Genomic DNA, 21,224 nt, shown 5'->3' on the forward strand with positions numbered 1-21,224 from the left:
TTTTGTAGCCCCATCATTTATACAGTGCTGGTTGTTTTGTAGCCCCATCATTTATACAGTGCTGTTGACAGGATTGTGTCACTGTCTTGAATGCCGCTTGTAAGATGGAGTGGGGTTCTTCTGTTTGACAGTAAGTTTGTCTCTGACATGCTGTCGTGGTTGATAAGTGGCGATACTAAACTTTTGATAATATTTTAGAGTAACACCACAGCTTTATCAATGCAGAGGGGCTCTCTTGGCTGCGCAATAATTTTTGCTGGCCATCGTCATCAGGATCCACCTGCTAGGTAAATTTATAGTGTACATGGAGATTTTTTTGTTGTTCTATAGGCATTAGAGGAGGTGGGACATGCTTGAGAAAAGGTTTTTCTCTTTTCTGTGATTCTCTCGGTGGCCTCCAAGCAATTCATCAGATTTACCTCAGGGAGAAAGTAGGACAGATACTCGCGGACGTTTCCTCCTCCAGAAGTGGATAGGTACCAGGACGTTCCGGGACGCAGTGATTGAAAAAGCTGAAGTAGTGGCCGAGGAAAGGTAGAAAGTGCCAAAATTGTTCCACTACCCTGCAAAATATTGCCACACTGTTACGTCAAAAGGTCACATGTCAACAGGAGGACAAGGTGGTACTGACCATTCCTATACAGCATTGTCCTCTTACCCATGGCTACGTACTTTGGAAGAAGGGGTCACAAACATGTTGTGCTTTTGGCATACAAGTTTTAGTACACCAGTTTTTAACAGTTGCGTACTGTATGCCAGTGAGAGGACAACAGTAAATTTAGGTAGAGACTTGCTTCAACTTTAGTTGATGACAAGATGAATTTCGTAAGAATTTTACAATTTTGGCTGAACTCCCAACTTGCTTTCTCTTGTCAGATTTTTCTTTGTTGACCTGAGATAGTTGCATAATTTAGGCTTAAGTTGCCACTTTTTCAGGTTTCTTGATTTCTCTTTTCTTCCTGTCAAGTGAAAGAGTGAACTTATCCAACTTTCCAGTGTTTAATTTTATTACTACTTTGTGGTAGGAAGATCTTTTCTTGCATCAAAGAACATCAAAAGATAACACTTGTTGCAAACACTGCTTATATAATTAAAATTCCAACATTTGTAATAGTGTTAAAATAATAAAATTTATATGTTTAAATTTTTATTAATTAGTTATTTTTTTATTGTAGGGCACACTGAAAGGATTGCTGCCAGACCAGCTGGAAAAGCTTGATTGCCAGATTATTCTTGGAAATACTTACCATCTTGGTACAAGACCGGTAATTAGCACTAGTCTACAGTAATTTAATAAAACACAACTTGTCAGTTAAAACCCTTTTGAACTCAAGTACTCTAAATGGGTGGAAATATAGCAAAATTTGATCATATTTTGATATAGGCTTAGCAGAAATTTATTGGTGGAAAACATTACACATGATTAAATATGTCACTATTGAGTTCAGGTGAGGCATGAAATTGTAGGTCAAATATAGAATTCCAGCATACAGAATTGAAGCAGATTGGTTTCAGAGCTGCACCAGCTGTCAAATGTGACATTTTTCCAACATCGTGTTTGGGACTGTGTTATCCATTGTCAAGTGCTATGAGACAAGGAAAGGAATCTGTACATCACTGTTGTGGACTGTTAAGGCAGCCAGTCCACAGTGAAGTAGCCGAAAGGGCACACGTCAACTCACACCGTCTGGCGTTAAGTCTGGAACAGGATACGTGATGAATGTGATAAAGAAAAGAACATAGCTACTAGAACACTTAACTTTTATCTCGTCCTTTGGTATACAGCATTCTTGATGATACAAGTGAGACTCTTTAGATTCATGAAATGGTACAATTGGCGCCTTGCTAGGTCGTAGCCATTAACTTAGCTGAAGGCTATTCTAACTGTCTCTCGGCAAATGAGAGAAAGGCTTCGATCAGTGTAGTCGCTAGCAATGTCGTCGTACAACTGGGGCGAGTGCTTGTACGTCTCTCGAGACCTGCCTTGTGGTGGCGCTCGGTCTGCGATCCTGACAGTGGCGACACGCGGGTCCGACATGTACTAATGGACCGCGGCCGATTTAAGCTACCACCTAGCAAGTGTGGTGTCTGGCGGTGACACCACAATCACAATATGCATGTATTGATAACCATATAAAATTATTTACATTGTCCTTAGAATAACATACCTTAAAGCTTCCATACAATTACACACCAAAAGCAAAAACCCAGCAGCAAACATGCATTGTCAAAAATAAATGTCTTCCTAGAATGTCTCATGTTGCATGTTATATTCTCAAGTCATAGTTGTAAACTTAAAGACAGCCACTTTCACCTGCCAGAGGTAGTTCTTTCCTCCAATGCATATGTCACAGCCCCCAACGATGCTACTGTCTATTATAAAATCTATGATTGTTATATGTCAGGTCCTATTAATTCTAAAAACCAATACTACACATGTGTTGCAACGTGTGCATCCATATAGAATGATCATCAGAAAACATTAAATCTAAAGCTGCTATTGAAGGCTGCTTCCTAAGAAGGACATCACTAAAATGGGCCCAGTAATAACCCTTGGATACTTCTTTATTCTCATTTAACATGCTGACACATTCATTTTTACAGTACCAAATATTTTCACTTTCTCTAAACTTGACAACCACCATCCTTTATCCTCAAAGTGCAATACCGTTATGCTCTCAGTAATGTTACCCAACGAATGCTGCTTATTCTTGAGGTGCTTCGCCACTGACAATGAGCCATTCTCTTCATTATTACGCTTTTCCCCAAACCTTACTGTAAAGCATGTGCTTGTTCTGCAGGATCACGTGACCACAAATAGATCCAGTTGTAACCTGGTGCTGCCAGGGTAGTTAAGCAAGTGCCGAGCTGTGCCAGGGTAGTTCATTCTTTGTAGTCCACTGGGCCTGGTATTGAACACAGTAGCGGTCCATCAGTCAGAGCTCTCGCGGAGGAAATCATCAGAATCTCCAGTGCCTTACCACCGCCAATTGCCGCAGCAATGTGGAACCGCCAATGACTACCTCAAGCATTGTCAGAAAGTGGCCTCTAAACCGGAGACTACAGTCGAGTTTTGTATTGGCTGTTGCCGTTATGTGTGTTGCAACTTTTGAACTCCAAAGTGTACTCAGTCTTTGTTAGTTGTTGGGGCCATCTTCCCAATTATGGACTTGCATCATTCAAGTGATAACTTAAACTTTACCATGATAATTCTTGTAAAAACTAACTCCAAGAAGGAGCTCTTGGTTTGTGTGTTCTTTAGTAAACTTGTGTTCTCATTGCAGCTCCACTGGTGTGGGACATTCACATTTGCTTCTGTAAGGTATTGTTACTGGGACATTACAGTTGTTTGGATGAACAGGCCTACTGCTCACCCTAATATTGTTTTGCAGTTTAGTTTTCTACTCATTAATTTTTTGTTGCAAACTAACTGTGATGTGCAGGCAACTAAAGCATGAAGCACAGTTTCAAGATACTTTGCATTTGCAAAACATTTACAGTGCTGCAAAGATTTCACAAAATCCAGATGGTGTCTCAAGTATGATTTGAGAAAAGTACAGTATGGTAACATATGAAATAAATTTTATGCGGATATTAAGTAATAGATGCTGTTGTTACTCCAATAACTTCAGACATAGTAACACACAGTAGTGAAATGCAAAAGTCAGATTTGAATAGAGATAAGAACTAATGTATGTGACACATTACTTCATTTATAAAAATTACAGCTACTTCTTTAGTATTAACATGTTAACTGCTGTATGGCTACCAGTGGCCACAGCAGGCAGCTCTGCTGTGCTGGCGGCATACTAAGGCACTCAGCGTGTTCAAGTTATTTCGTTGTTTTAGAATATACCAGTCTAGTGTGTCTTGCATTCACCAGTTGCAGAGTCTAGTAAAAATAGGAAAGTTTGTAAACTTTTGAAGCATATTCGCCACACAAAAAAATTGGCATTTTTATGGAGAGCAGTTGCTCAAGAAAATTTCAGGTTGCTTCCCAAGTGCAGTCACCAAAGTCCACAGCTGCTTTTTTCCCTTTTTTATGTTATTTGAGTGCTGTATTTCATACAGAAAATGTACAGCAAATTTGTGGCACAAGCTGCATTTGAACCTAATACACTTTATTTCAAAGGCTGCTTCACTACCTGAGCCATCTGGATCTTTCCCTCCATCACCAGCTTTTCTGAACTGTGCAGATGGGTGTTATCTTTACAAAACATTTTCCGCTCCCATCATTATCCCAGCCTCAGCTTAGGGTAACATACTGTCCCCAACCCTCATCCCTCTGTCCTGTCATCTCCTCCCCATTCTCATCTTCCACCCTGTTTATTTGCAGCCCTCTGCCAAAGCATCCACCCGTCTTTCCTCGCTGCTCTCCATTTTTCCTCCTGTTTTCCTCCATGTCCCTGCTCCGCAACCTCCTGATGTTGCGCCTGTTGGCGGTCTCATCCCTGCACACTCCACCAGATAGCATTATTTTCTCTCTCCACCCATACACTATTATCCCTTCCCCTTCCCCACCTCCCCGAGATTGCTACTTCCATCTCACATAATGATGCATTTGGGCCCCGAGATGCCTGCGTGTATAAGCTTTGCTTGCTTGCTTGCTTGTGTGTGTGTGTGTGTGTGTGTGTTTTCTTTTACTGGTGAAGCCTGTGGTTGAAAGCTGTATATGAGTGTCTTTTCATTGTGCCTGTCTGCAACTTGACGTGTCTTCTTTATGGTAAGTAGCAGTTTGTCTTTTCCTACATTGTTGATATTCCTATCTGGAGTTTTCATTGTTTGAAATTTGTGGGAGAAGAATGTATGATATACGTTACAATAAATACTGCATGCACAGAGGCATTCAATCAATCCTTCTGCCATGCACATCACAGAGTATAGGTGTAGATGTAGACGGAAGTGTTGCCCATATTTAGGTTAAATGAGTTTGAAATCGTTCCATGGCGTATCTGATTTTTATCATTTTTTGCCAGGTCATTCTTGCAAGCAGTTGAATACTGTTGATGACTCCTTCACTCCTTTCTATCCAAACAACAATAGTTCCATCTCTAGTACATTTCTGGAGATAAAGTGCTACATTGAAGTAAAGGGAAAGTATATGATGCTAAACTTTTGGTGTGTATTGTGTTGCTATTGTTTTCTTAATCCAAAAACACAATTTCATGTTAAATTATAATAATCATATCTACTACAAACACTCAGATATGAAGACCTTCATACTGTTGTTATAGGGATTTGACTTTGATCCACTTTATTTACAAAAGCATTAACTACATATTTTCAGAAGCTTATTTTTCTGTTCTGCATGTTACTAAAGAAGTATTCCCCCACCATTTGGGATATGGTAGTAGGCACTGCTCATTTTGTCAGTTGTTTTGTGTCTTGTTATATGTGTGTCCTTATTGTTTCACAGGGTCCAGATGTTATTAAAAAAGCAGGAGGCCTGCATAAATTTATGGGCTGGAAGAGAGCCTTGTTGACAGATTCTGGTGGATTCCAGATGGTCTCACTGTTGAAACTCGCTGAAATCACTGAAGAAGGCGTAAAATTCAGGTCTCCATACAATGGTTGGTATCTTCAGTGATAGTTTCTAGTGAAAGATTATCAGTAAAATGTGAAACTATCTGTTTATCCAGCAACAGTTACAGAGAAAAATATTTGTATTTAACATTTACTAATCATAGCAACAAAACATTTACAAAGATTGAACTGAAAAAACTCTTAGAAACAGTTCTTTGTGTGTGCTTTTTCTTGAACATTAATAGAGGGGATACAGAGAGAAGAAGTTACAAACCCTGTGTTGCTACAGGAACACTTCATATTGAGCATCTACTTAAATTTTCCTGATTGATAGTAATCATACTTTTTCTGAGAACTCATAGGTTGGACCCAATAGATAGTGCCCAATGGGTGGTGCCCATGAAGATCAGGGAAAGCCTCATCACTCATTTCACCTCAAAGAAACTGAATGCATGACATGCCATTCACCACTGGCTACCACTGTGGATCTGCGCTCAGTATGATAGCTGAAGATAAAGCGAAACAGTACTGGTCCAGAGTCATTCGACTCTACCAATTCGTAACTGGTAATCCAAGTGATCATGACAAAATACACAAAGATAATGTGTTCATAGCAGCAAATTTTCCTCTCTCTGATGTTTACCTCTTTTTTTAATCTCTATTTCTGTACTGCAACCGAGCGAGGTGGCGCAGTGGTTAGACACTGGACTCGCATTCGGGAGGACGACGGTTCAATCCTGCGTCCGGCCATCCTGATTTAGGTTTTCCGTGATTTCCCTAAATCACTCCAGGCAAATGCCGGGATGGTTCCTCTGAAAGGGCACGGCCGACTTCCTTCCCCATCCTTCCCTAATCCGATGACCCCGCTGTCTGGTCTCCTTCCCCAAAACCAACCGACCAACCTGTACTGCAGCATTCTGTTACATGCAAGGTTTGTTCTAAAAATTCATTTATTTAGTTACTTGCCAATTCCTCTTGCCCTCGCCTGCATATGCTTTCAACACATATATTATAAATAGTACTACTCCTCCTCCTCCTCCTCCTCCTCCTCTCTGAGTCTACCATTTCCTCCCTCTGTCCATTCATCCTCCTACCTCTGTCTGTCTATCCCCTCCTCCCTACTGTCTCTCTCTCTCTCTCTCTCTCTCTCTCTCTCTCTCTCTCTCTCTCTCTTTTCGTCTCTCCCTCTCTTTGATCTTATCCTCCACGCCCTCTCTCTCTGACCATACCCTCCTCCCCCTTTCGCTTTCCATCTCCCCTCTCCCTCTTAGTTTTCAACCTGTCCGCTACCCCTCTACACCTTCCTCCCCTCCCTTTGTCCATTTCCTTGCCCATCTTGCTCAGTCCATCCCCTCCTCTGCCCATCTAAACCTGTCCCCAGCCATGATAATCAGCATGAGTAGCCCCATAATCAGCATGAGTAGCCCCTGCAACGCAGTTCAGTAAAGCAGTCCGATACTATTCCCACAACATCACTGTCATGCAGGGCAGGCTACTCATCAGGGGCTTAAAAAGTTATTCATTTGCCCCCTGACATACAGGCTACCATGTAAAGCAGGCTGATAGTACTCCAACTCGCACGTCATGAAGGGCAGCGTATGTGTCAGGATGGAAAACTGTTTCTTACCCCAGACATGTAGGTTGCCCTGTAAAGCAGGTTGATTTGTTAGGCTAATACTGTTCCCACACAACATGCATGTCATGCAGGGTAGCTTATGAGCCAGGGTCTGGAAAAAAATGCTTTTTCCCGTATCCCCATTCCTATTGGAGGCGGAGATTATAAATCCCACAGTGCTGATTCTCGTTAGGCCTGCTGTTTCTGTGCCAAATTTAGTTGAAGTTGATTCAAGGGTTTGGGAGGACATCACACACACACACACACACACACACACAAAGATGTAAAAGGCAAGATTAAAAATACATTCTACAACAATTTTTGTCTTTGTCACTGAGTTAGTTTTTTGAATTTATGTTATTTCATTATTTGTTTTTCTGCATGCTGTACCATACTTCATCATATAATTGTGCATTACTATGAAACATGTACAACCAGAATGCTGAAATTGCCATCAAATGGAGCATCAATATGTCCTCACTCATATGCTGTGCATAATGCCATTACGGAGATGAGAAAAACAACCCTTAGGTGATACTACAATATGCAATGATTGATATATGTAAACATGTCCAGACCAACACATATGGCACATCTGTGTGCAAGATAATGTTCATCCGTGAGTAAGAACTAAGAGAATGGCCAGCCAGCATTCCTTTTTCAGTCTCAGTTCTGTGCTGAATTATATTAAAAATGTAAGAAGTTATGGAATTCATACAATAAGACTAGAGTATCCTTAATTTGGCACTTTGGTTGTATGTATTTTGTGGCAATGTAAAGTGAAATGGTAGTTCTTGCATACAGTCATGGGTGTTCACATCATCACATATTTGGTTGTTCCATTGAAGTCTGTGAACTGTACTAAGGTGGTTCAGGTAATTCTAATGTCATTCTTAGTGTATGAGTTGTATTTTCGTAATTCATGTTTTAATTTTTTAGGGTATTGCAGAACCACTTGAAACTGTATATAGGTCAAAATCCACAGTGGAATAAATCAATTGTCGTACCACTGACAGTCACCTGGTGAAAATGTTGCAATTTCATAGTACAATGTGACTGTGTCAACAACCAAAGTGAAAACATTTCTGTCACCCTTTCAGGAGCTACACTCATTTATTGGCTACTTTCAGTGATTCTTACATCAGTTATCCACATGGACTGACCACATAGAATTTATCACTCTCTCTTCAATACCTTCATTTGTTTTTGTTGTTACTTCACGTTTCCCTGTTCATTTAGTAAGGTTTTTTTAACGCTTGAAAGAACATTCTTCTCCATAAACAATGGTGAGAATTACTTGCCTAACATGTCTTCACCTTCCTCTTTTGTACTACACAAAAATCCTGAGAATTACATGGGTAGATCAGATAACCAATAAGGAAGTACTGAATAAAATTGTGCAAAAAAAGAAACTCATGGCACAACCTCACTAAAAGAAAATATAAGTTTATAGAATACAAGCTGAATCATCAAAGAGTAGTTAATTTGGTAACGGATGGAAATGCGGGAAGGAGGGATTAACATTTTAGAGGGAGACCAGTATTGGAATAGAGTAAAAGATATAAAACTTGTGTAGGGTGCATTAGTTATTCAAAGATAAAGAGATTTTCACAGAATACACTAAGAACTGTATCAAACCAGTCTTCGGACTGAAAAATACAACACCAAATAACTGAATATCATTCCTAACGTACGCGCTCCTTTTTGTCTGTTGGTTTTGAGTTTTTAAAAGTGCTTTGAGTATGACTTGCTTTTTGCAGAACTACAGCTTGAGCTTGATTTAGCTGCTTCTCTGCTACATCTAATATGCATTTGTTGACAAAATTATTTAATTGGACAGAAAAAAAAATGTACTTACCGGGGGGGAGGGGGGGGGGGTGGAAGAACACACACATAAGACAGTTGTAATTGGCAAGCTTTCAGAGCCATTGGCTCCTTCTTCAGGCAGAAGTGTTGAAGGGGAAGGAAGAAGGGTGAAGGAAAAGGACTGGAGAGGTCTAGGAAAAGGGGTTCATTTCGGGAAAGTCACCCAGAACTGCGGGTCAGGGGAGACTTACCATATGGGATGAGCAGGAGAGACTGATTGTTGGGGACAATCTGGTAGCAGAATACATGAGGTGTGATCAAAAAGTAATGAAAATTTTTGTTTTCCTTGCAGAATATTTCTTTATTTATCAAAATCAACTTTGTCCCCTTCAGAGTAATCCCCCTCAGATGTAATACTCTTTTGCCAGCACTTTCTCCCATCTTGGAAGCATTTCTGAAGGTTATTTTTTGTTATGGTGTTCATCTCCCTCAGTGATTCTGTTTTTATTTCATATATATCCGGTAAATACGATGACTGAGGCAACATAATCGGTTTTGTGCAGGAGCATTATCACGATGGAATTTCTACTAGTGGTTTTGCCACAATTATGGCCGTTTTCTGTGGATGACTTCACACAAACAGTGGATAACTTCCAGGTAGTATTCCTTGTTGACCATACAACCATAAGGCAGAAACTCGTGATGCACTATCCCACTGTAATTGAAGAAAACAGTGAGAAGAACCTACACATGTGATTGACTTGTCAATCCCCCCCCCCTTCCCCCCCGTCTTCACCCTTCAGGCAGTTTCCATATGGAGAGGTTCTGGATCGTTGTCAACTTCACTCAGCAATTCCTGTGCGATGTCTACGCAACATCGTTTATGGTCAAAAATCGAGCATTTCAGAGCAAACTTCACTGCTAGATGTTTTGTGCCCAAAACATCTGAAAAAATTGCGTGGAATGAGCCAAAGGATATGCCAGCATCATCAGCAACCTCTCTGATGGCAATTCAGCACTAAATATTCAAAATAGCTGAAAATGCAAATATGTGTAACAACAAGTAAAAAATAATAATAATAATAATAATTTAGTGTGATGAGTTGGTTCAGGACAGAACTAAAGAAGCCTCGGACAAGCGCCGTCATGGTCGGGGACAACGCTTGAACCCTATGCCCGCCCACAATGGTAACGACACTGCTAGCCAACTGGAAAATGATTTAAATCCAAATAGAGGTGTTTTGCAGGATATGCTTCCTACAACCACCCTAGAAAGAAAACAAAGGCAGAGGATGAGATGGTCAGATGAAGTTAATCGACACCTCATGTTCTGTTATTACCAAGCAACAAACTTAGGAACCATCACAACTGGATACAGATCACAAGTATACACAACATTTATTACCAGATAGCCAGAATTAAAATTTTTAACAGAACAACGACTAGCTGATCAGATCCGTGTAATAATCAAAAATAACAGGATATCCCAGTCAGAATTAGAAAACATCAAACAACAAGTACAACAAATACTGGAACAAAATAATGTGCAAACAGAAGAAGAAGAAAATAGAGTAATGGACTCAAACATCCCAGAGCAAACAAACAAAGAACAACACGCATCAATTAAACAATCAGAGGAAAACGAAATCTTGCGACAGCCACCAGAACAAGTACAAATAGAACACGAAGTGACACACATGTTAGATATAGAAGAAAAATTTCAGCTGACATATATAGAATACAAAGACACAAATACAGACATTAGACCATTCTTGCATAGACTGCCAAGTAACCCACAAGTCGAAACAACAATAAAAACTATCAACACAATCATACACAACAAAATAAATGAATATACAACTATGGAAGAGTTACAACTACTGGTTTATATAGGAGCACTCACTACACTAAATATACACACTAGGCAGAGATCAGAACCAACCAACACACAGAAGAAACTCACAAAACCAGCATGGCAACACAGGCTACAGATCAGAATAGAAAAACTGAGAAAGGACATCGGACAGCTAACACAATTTATAAGAAATGAAATGTCAGAAAAAAAATGAAAAACGTTACGTAAAGTCTCACAACAAGAAGCGATAGAGCAATTAGATGAGAAGAAGCAGAAATTACAAGCATTGGCCAAACGACTTAGGAGATACAAAAAAAGTGAAAATAGAAGGAAACAAAACCAAACATTCAACGCAAACCAAAAGAAATTTTACCAGACAATAGATAACACACACATTAAAATAGACAATCCACCAAACATAACAGACTTGGAACACTTCTGGAGCAACATATGGTCAAACCCGGTACAACATAACAGGCATGCACGGTGGATACAAGCAGAAACAGACACATACAAGATGATACCACAAATGCCTGAAGTGATAATTTTGCAACATGAAGTCACCCAAGCTATTAATTCTGCTCACAATTGGAAAGCCCCTGGAAAAGATAAAATAGCAAATTTCTGGCTAAAGAAGTTCACCTCAACACATTCACATCTAACTAAATTATTTAACAGTTACATTGCAGACCCATACACAATTCCTGATACACTTACACATGGAATAACGTATCTGAAACCTAAAGATCAAGCAGACACACCAAACCCAGCTAAATATCGCCCCATAACATGCCTACCAACAATATACAAAATATTGACTTCAGTCATTACATAGAAATTAATGACACATACAACACAGAACAAAATTATAAATGAAGAACAAAAAGGCTGTTGCAAAGGAGCACGAGGATGTAAAGAGCAACTGATAATAGATGCAGAGGTGACATATCAAGCTAAAACTAAACAAAGGTCGCTACACTACGCATACATTGATTACCAAAAAGCTTTTGATAGTGTACCCCACTCATGGTTACTACAAATATTGGAAATATACAAAGTAGATCCTAAATTGATACAGTTCCTAAACATAGTAATGAAAAATTGGAAAACCACACTTAATATCCAAACAAATTCAAATAATATCACATCACAGCCAATACAGATTAAGCGTGGAATATACCAAGGAGATTCATTAAGTCCTTTCTGGTTCTGCCTTGCTCTGAACCCACTATCCAACATGCTAAATAATACAAATTATGGATACAATATCACTGGAACATACCCACACAAAATCACACATTTGCTATACATGGATGATCTAAAACTACTCGCAGCAACAAATCATCAACTCAACCAATTACTAAAGATAACAGAAGTATTCAGCAATGATATAAATATGGCTTTTGGAACAGACAAATGTAAGAAAAATAGCATAGTCAAGGGAAAACACACTAAACAAGAAGATTACATATTGGATAACCACAGTGACTGCATAGAAGCGATGGAAAAAACAGATGCCTATAAATATCTAGGATACAGACAAAAAATAGGAATAGATAATACAAATATTAAAGAAGAACTAAAAGAAAAATATAGACAAAGACTAACAAAAATACTGAAAACAGAATTGACAGCAAGAAACAAGACAAAAGCTATAAATACCTATGCTATACCAATATTGACCTACTCATTTGGAGTAGTGAAATGGAGTAACACAGACCTAGAAGCACTCAATACACTTACACGATCACAATGCCACAAATATAGAATACATCACATACATTCAGCAACAGAAAGATTCACATTAAGCAGAAAGGAAGGAGGAAGGGGATTTATCGACATAAAAAACCTACATTATGGACAGGTAGACAATTTAAGAAAATTCTTTATAGAACGAGCAGAAATCAGCAAAATACACAAAGCAATCACTCATATAAATACATCTGCTACACCACTGCAGTTTCATAACCACTTCTACAACCCTTTAGATCACATAACATCAACAGATACGAAGAAAGTAAATTGGAAAAAGAAAACACTACATGGCAAGCACCCGTATCATCTAACACAGCCACACATCGATCAAGACGCATCCAACACATGGCTAAGAAAAGGCAATATATACAGTGAGACGGAAGGATTCATGATTGCAATACAGGATCAAACAATAAACACCAGGTATTACAGCAAGCATATTATTAGAGATCCCAATACCACAACAGATAAATGCAGACTTTGCAAACAACAAATAGAAACAGTAGATCACATCACAACCGGATGTACAATACTAGCAAATACAGAATACCCCAGAAGACATGACAATGTTGCAAAAATAATTCATCAACAGCTTGCCTTACAACATAAACTTATAAAACAACACGTTCCTACATATAAGTATGCACCACAAAATGTACAGGAGAATGATGAATACAAATTATACTAGAACAGAACCATTATAACAGATAAAACAATGCCACATAACAAACCTGACATCATACTCACCAATAAAAAGAAGAAATTAACACAACTAATCGAAATATCCATACCCAGTACAACAAATATACAAAAGAAAACAGGAGAAAAAATTGAAAAATACATCCAACTGGCTGAGGAAGTCAAGGACATGTGGCATCAGGATAAAGTTGACATTATACCAATTATACTATCAACTACAGGAGTCATACCACACAATATCCACCAGTACATCAACACAATACAGCTACATCCAAACACATATATACAACTACAGAAAAAAAATCCGTAATTATTGATACATGTTCAATTACCCGAAAGTTCCTAAACGCAATATAACATATACCGTACAGTTAAAAGGAAGTCACGCTTGATCAAGGTCCGCGTCACTTTCATTTCGAACCAGACCTAAGGTCTGAGAAAGGAAAGAAATAATAATAATAGAAAATTGACTTATGAAGCCTGCAAAACTAAAAAATAACCATTATTTTTTTTTATCATACCTCTTACACTTTTATCATACCTCATAAACCTGAGCACAACATACTTGACTTCAATCTTTACTTCACGACAAACACCATCTTGACCCTCCATCCCATCCCATCTCATTCCATTCCACTCCGCCACAAATACTATCTTCTCTGACTGACGTAGATGGGGAATTGTGCTTCGGATCCCGCAATCTTCCTTTCTTCCATCTCTGCTAGCCTCTGTCTTACATCCATCTCCATCCGTGACCTCGTGCAGCCCAAGTCACAGCATTACTCCACACCCATAGTGTCTTCTCAGTTGTCTCCCTCTTCCTCCGTGTGTGTGGACACTATTGCCGTCTCCAGCACCTTAGGCTGCCATTCAAAGAGATTTCGAGCTCCTTCCACTATCACCCTGTCTTCCTCTATCAGAAACAAGCGGAGGAAACTCAGACGATACCCTGCTCTTCTCAGAATCATGATTGCTACAATGCTGCCTTTACTATGAGGGAGCTAGATCATGCTCTCACTTCATCCCGATCCTCCGCCCCAGGGCAAGACGCTATTCACATTCAGATGTTGCAGTACCATACCTAAGCCCGGTAAGGACAAACACCTTCCTTCTAGCTACCACCCCATGTCTCTCACCAGCTATGTTTGCAAGTTGATGGAACGTATGATCCTTTCCCGGCTGGCATGGTGGCTCGAGTCTTGCAATTAACTAACCACTGCACAGTGTGGATTTCAAGCGCACTGTTCTGCAACTGACCATCTCGTCACTTTGTCCTCCCATGTCATGAATGGTTTTCTGCAGAAATTCCAGACTGTGGCCGTGTTTTTCAATTTGAACCTGCTGGAGGATTAGTATCCTCCATATTCTTTACACATGGAGCTTCTGTGGTTGCATGCCCACTTCCTTCAGGAATTTTTAAAAGGTGAGTTTTCAAGGTACTTGTGGGTTCTGTCTTGTCAGACACCTTTATCCAGGAAAATGGTGTGCCTCAAGGTTCTGTCCTGAGTGTCGTTCTCTTTGCTATTGCCATTAATCGAATAATGGCTTGTCTCCTGCTGGGCATCTCCGGCTCTCTTTTGGTTGATGATTTTGCCACCTATGGCAGTTCTCCATGGACATGTCTCATTGAGCAGCATCTTCAGTGATGTCTTGATCATCTATACTCGTGGAGCACCGACAATGGCTTTAGTTTTTCCACTGACAAAACTGTTTGTATGAATTGCTGTTGGCATAATTGGCTTCTTCCACTGTCTTTACATCTTGGATCTGTTGCTCTTCTGTTCATTGAAACTATGAAATTCCAGGGGCTCATGCTTGATAGGAAACTTTCTTGATCCTCCCACTTGTCTTACCTGGCAGCCCGTTGTACGTGGTCCTACAGTGTTCTACATGTCCTCAATGGTACTTCCTGGGATGCAGATCGAATCCCCGCCCTCCTCCGTTTGTTCTGGTCCCTTGTCCATTCGAAACTAGACTGTGGGTGTTTTGTTTATGCACATCCGTCCCTCATATGCCATCTCAATACTATCCACCATCGTGGCATCCGTTTGGCCACTGGCTCCTTTTACAATAGCCCGGTTGAAAGTCTGTATGCAGAAGCTGCCAAACTACCGCTGTCCTACCACCGTGACTCCTTAGCAGATGTGCATCCCATTTGTCTGCCATGTGTGGCCACCCATCTTCTGCCTCCTTCTTCATGGACTCCTTTGAATGCCAGTACGAGATACGTTCATCTTCTCTGTTACCTCTTGGAGTTCACTTCGGCTCTTGCTCTGGCAGCTTAACTTCATACTACGTGCAACTTTTTTTTGGTGGGTGTGAATCCTTCACCACCTTGGCTTCATGTGGCAGCTTGCGTTCACCTTGACCTTCATCTACTTTCTAAGGACACTACTCCGCCTCACTGTATTACCTTCAGTTTCACACCCGTAGCATGCATCTTCATGATAGTACCTTTGTGTACACTGATGGCTCTTGGACTGACCGTGGTTTTGGGTGTGTCTTCGCCATTGGTGCCGACATTTTTCAGTATTGGCTTCCAGAACACTGCTCAGTATTTACAGCAGAGCGCTTTGCCCCGTATTGAGCCACACAGTACATCCAGTGACACAGGCTTTTCAATTGTGTTATCAGCTCAGACTCACACAGCACCCATCAAAGCCTCTTTGTGGTGCACACCATCCATCCCTTAGTGCAACTGGTCCAGGAAAGCTGTCACTTGCTCAGTCTTGATGGAGCCACTGTGATGTTTGTGGGTTCTTGGTCACGTTGGTTTGACAGGACGTGAGGCCACTGACGTCGCTGCAAAGGCTGCAGTCCTCGTACCTCCACCTGATAGCTCTTACATTCTGTCCAATGGTCTCCGTGTTGCCATCTGTTAGCAGATCGTGTCACTTTGGCATCACCACTAGTCCTCCCTTCATGGGAACAAGCTCCAGGTTATTAAGCCTCTCCCAGTGGCTTGGATGACTTCCTCTCGCTGCAAGGGGATCATTTTAACTAGGTTGAATATTGGGTGCTGTCCTTTAGCCATCCAATTGTTGTTAAGTGGTGCTTCTCCACCACTTTGTGCACATTGCACCCAACTTTTGACTGTCCACCATTTCCTTACAGTATGCCTTTTTTTAACCGCTTACATTCCATTAGTGTTTGCCGTCTGAGCTATCGGCCGTTTTAGCAAATGACGCACACACTGTCAAATACGTTTTATTTTTTTATCCATCATAGTAATATGGTGAAGGCCATTTAATTTTTAGTTCTGCACCTCCATTTTTCTATGGCATATTTTATAGACCTTTCTCCACATCCCTGTTTTTAGTGGTCTTTTCTTCCGTCAGTTGGGATTGACATGTAGTCATTTTTAACTCCTCTCTCTGTCTTCGTGTTCTACAGTTTTGACATGGGCACATATGGCCATAGTTGTTTTTGTGCACTAAAAGAATATTCATGGTAACCAATTGAGTAGACCTTGATCATGGTGTGCAAGCCACTACACGAAATGTCACAGATGCACCTCTGACATGAATTGTTAGGTTGGTGCATACGCTTGTAGTGTTTTTGTTTTGCGTGTTGGTATTTTATTAGCTGTGGGTTTATTTATTGATTGTTAATTTTTATCTGTAGTTCACTGTTGCTATTTGAGTTTACATATTGTCATTTGGAGATAGTGAGTGGAGCTGTGGATGCTAGAAAATGGAGTGCTAAGTAGAGAAATCGGTACTTTTCTGATGTATTCTTTTGTTTGAGTTCAACTGAGGGGGACAGCAGCGGAGGCAAACTACAAACACTTGCACCATGTTACGGGGATGATAATGCCATTGGACAGAGCACAGCAAGAAAATGGTTTTCTCAGTTTAAGAAGTATCATTTTGACTTTAGCGACTCACCATATTCAGAAAGATGTTTTGGGTTTGATGAAGATCATTTAAATGCATTAATCAAAATAATCCATATCCCCGGGGGGCTCATGATTCTTTCATGAGTTCATGCGTGGATCACACAGGGCTCCAAGCTATTGCAGTCCATTCTTCCAAGACCACCTACAATAAATCAGACCTTAAGGCAGATATCGATAGTTGACAATATGGCGGCAATCGTGGGGGAAACAAACATGCGTGCTTGTGTTTCCATAACGCGTGTGTGTAACATTGTATAAGTGACGTTCAAGAGAAGCGAAAGCATTTATTACTAGCTGTTATTTGTGCTATATGCTGTGAATGTCGTCAAAAGTGCTACGCTAGTATTTATTTTCTAGATTCTATAGTAAGTTCGGCATAATTTAAAGTGTAAACTGTTCTTGCGATGGGTCGTAGCTGTTGTGTACCAAGATGTAAATCCAATTACGGCAAAACATACGATACCTCAACATTTAAGTTTCCCAAGGAAACAGCATTGAGGAACAAATGGATTAAACTAATTCATAGAGATAATTTTGAAGTGAACGATAAAGCTGTGGTATGCATTAAGCATTTTGAACCTAAGTTTGTGGTTAGGGAATACATTTTTCCTGTGGAAAATAGCGAACCAATACGTGTGCCACGAAAAATACCAAAACCAACAAATTATGCAATTCCAGCCATCTTTCCTAATCAACCTTCTTATCACACAGTACCAGTTCCTAAGCAAAGGAAGAATCCTGAAGATCGTGTTCAACAGCTACTGGAACGTGATGAATGTAGTTTCAGTAAGTGGTGCGAAAATGACAATATACCTGACTTTCAGCAGTTTAAAAGCGAAGTGCAGAAAAGGAATGTTTGTCCATTTACAATTTTAGTAAAGGATGACTACGTATCTTTCATTAAATTAAAGGATGATTCAGTTAGTGATGTGCCATTAGTTTCAGTGCGCTTCAAGATATCAAGTTCCTTGGAAGTAAAAGTGTTTCACAAAAATGTGTGTTTGCCTACGGAAACCTTGAAATGGATTCGACAGTCTGGGGAGGAAGAGAACTTGAAATGTGGCAAGTGGACGAAATTTGATATTCTGGTGAGTCACCTAAATGGTTTCACAGATAACTCTACTGGCACCATTGACAAGATTATAATTTTAGTCAATGTTCTCAAACAAGCACTAAAAGCTGGTAGTGATTTTGACGCTGAAATAGCACCTAAAATAGAATTTGTTTTGGAGCAATTACAACTCGCAATAACAAAGCAAAGTAGATATTCTCCTGAGATTTTGATATGGGCAGCAACCATTTGCTTTTCATTTCCTGGTGCCTACCATCACTTGAGAAAAACAAATGTGTTAACATTACCTCATCCTGTCTGTTTAAGGCAGTTTCTATGCAAAATGGGTCCAAATAAACCTTCTATTGGTCCATCACAGGTAGCTTTTTTGAGGGAAAAAAATAAATTTCTTCAGGGATGTGACAAGGTAATTTCAGTGATGCTAGATGAAGTTTATGTTAATTCAAAATTCTCTTATAAGGCAGGAAAGATACTTGGTGTTGCTGAGAATACTTCAGATACTACAACAGCAGGTACAATGCAGGTTTTCATGGCATCATCTTTACATTCTGATTATAAAGAAGTGATAGCTCTCTTTCCTGTAAAATATGTTAATTCTGATACTCTACTGAAAATGACAATTGATGTATTAAAGTTAATGCATGAGCTTCAGTATGATGTTATATGCCTGGTAACAGATAACCATAGCACTAATAGAAAAATGTATCAGCTTATGTGTGGTGGCACTTTACAGCCGTGTATTACAAATCCAGTCGCTCCATCCAAATTTCTCTTTCTTCTGTTTGACAATGTGCACTTGCTTAAGTGTATCAGAAATAAATGGTTGAATGGAAAAAAATGAATCCTTCATAATGCCAAATATTGAGGATACATTTGCTTTCATCAATACCTTTCTACACAGTGATGAAGGGAATACTGCATGTGAATATACTCTCAGTGAAGCAAAGTTTTCAGATTTGAGGAAGCTGTTTCATTCTGAGAAAAATAAACTGTTGAAACTTGCCCCAAAGCTAGTGAGAAAGGCAGTATATCCAACTTCTATTGAGAGACAGAATGTTACCCTTGCTCTCAGTGTTTTTGATTCTAAAAATGTGGCAGCACTAGAAATTTTTAAAAGTCAGGGGATTGAGATTTCTGATGGCACTATTCAGTTTTTGAAATTAATCATTAAATGGTGGACAGTTTCTAATGTACAGCATCCCATGAAAGGCAAATACACATCAGATGATAATTCTAGCCCAATCACTGGATCTACTGAATCCAAACTTGTGTTTCTTGAAACTTTGAAAACATTTCTTGATATCTGGCATGCATTGCCTACTCATGGAAAATTAACCAATGAAACATACACTGCTTTCTCTCACACACTTGCAACAACAGTTCAGTTATGCAGATACATTTTTAACACTTACAACTGGTCCTATATTCTTACAGCAAAATTACAAACTGATGATTTGGAAGCAAGATTTGGAGCTTATAGAAGGCTAAGTGGCTGTACATATAGTGTTTCAGTTGAGCAAATCTTGGAATCTGAGAGGAAACTGAAAGCAATAAGTCTACTAAAGCTCAGATCTACTAAACATGGTGAATTTACATTAAATGATTTTGCAGCAAAAGTAAATTACAGCATAAAACACCAAACGTATGAAAATTTAGATAAATTAGAACCTGCTCTAGAGAAACTAGCAAACATTCCCATGATGGATGAAGACTTGAAAGTCTTGGTTTGTATTGCTAGCTACACCAGCAAAACAGTGCTTGAGAAGCTGCAAAAAGGTGGAAAATGTTCAGGCTGTGAAGAAATGTTGCAGACACAGGATGAAATTTTGTTGCAGTGTGAAATCAAAGAACTCCTTTCCTATTCCAACCAACTGAATCGTGGGGGATTGAAGTGCCCTTCTTCTATAATGATTTCCTTGTGTTGTAATATATATAAACTTTTTCAAGTTCTGATTAGCAGCACATATGAACCATAATTCCTAAAACTTGAAAATCAGAGAGATGCAGTACTTGCCTTAGGAACTGAATTGTGTGAAAATACTGTTAGTAACCTCAGTGATGTATGCAAATGTGGCATTCCTTTAAAGACAGTAATCAAGAAAAGTATTAAAGTGCTTTCAAATATTTTTATTAATAATTACACAAAATTGTTGAATGAAAAGTGTATTTCAAAGGAAATTGCTCGAACACTAGTCAAACAAAAAAGAGGAAGTCATGAAGACATTGCAGCAAAAATAACAAAACGCAAAGTGGCCAAGCTGAGCAGCAAATAAATCCAACAGGTACTCAAAATCAAACACTTCTAACATATTACGTAATGACAGTGACTAGAATTAACTGCATATTGTTTAATACAATTTTGAGCTTTAGTTACACGCTTCATTTATTATTGTTATGTAGCTTCTATTGTGCAAATTATTCTTAATGTCCAAATATGCTATTTACATGAGTTTTGTAGTAGTTTTTTGGATTTGAATTTGAGTTGCATCTCATAATTTTACTTCGTCATAGTTCTTATTACGTAATTTGTGGTTTTAGTGACAACCTTTTATTTAAGTTTGAAGATTGAAAAATACATACCAATACATTTCTTACGAAATTTAGCATCTACTTTCCATTTATGAAGTTTGTAAATTATTCGTATTATGGTAGCGCTGAAATACTTGGCCTAAGACGGCCGCCATCTTGGTTTCTGTGTTGTGGTCTGATGTATTGTAGGTGGTCTTGATTCTTCCTTCCCGGGCTGCATTTCCTTCACCATGCCCCTTCCTCCCCCTCCCCACCTTGTCTCCTTCTCCACTGCCCCCTCCTTCCCCTCTCTTGGTGTTTTTATTTATGTTGACCAGGTTATCCACCTTGTTTCCTGTATTCCTTGTGATTTCGTTCCTCTATTGTCTTTTCTCTTTCATCCGTTTTGGTGTTTTTGATCTCCCTTTTGAGTTTGACCTCCACTTCTGAATTTTCTGTCTTTAGTTTGAGCCATCTGGGGAAGAACTCCCTC

The 21,224-nt window shown here is 39.4% G+C and overlaps 1 protein-coding gene across 1 annotated transcript in view; it reads left to right on the forward strand.

The window, feature by feature from the left end:
- Nucleotides 1–21,224, forward strand: part of LOC126263206 (queuine tRNA-ribosyltransferase catalytic subunit) — a 53,516-nt gene that overhangs the window by 13,010 nt on the left and 19,282 nt on the right. Inside the window, exons 2-3 of the mRNA XM_049960272.1 lie at nt 1,176–1,265; nt 5,417–5,570. Coding sequence (XP_049816229.1) covers nt 1,176–1,265; nt 5,417–5,570 — 244 coding nt within the window. The remainder of the gene's footprint in view (nt 1–1,175; nt 1,266–5,416; nt 5,571–21,224) is intronic.

This window comes from Schistocerca nitens, chromosome 6 (genome assembly GCF_023898315.1).
Source record: "Schistocerca nitens isolate TAMUIC-IGC-003100 chromosome 6, iqSchNite1.1, whole genome shotgun sequence".
NCBI classification, from domain to species: Eukaryota; Metazoa; Arthropoda; class Insecta; order Orthoptera; family Acrididae; genus Schistocerca; species Schistocerca nitens.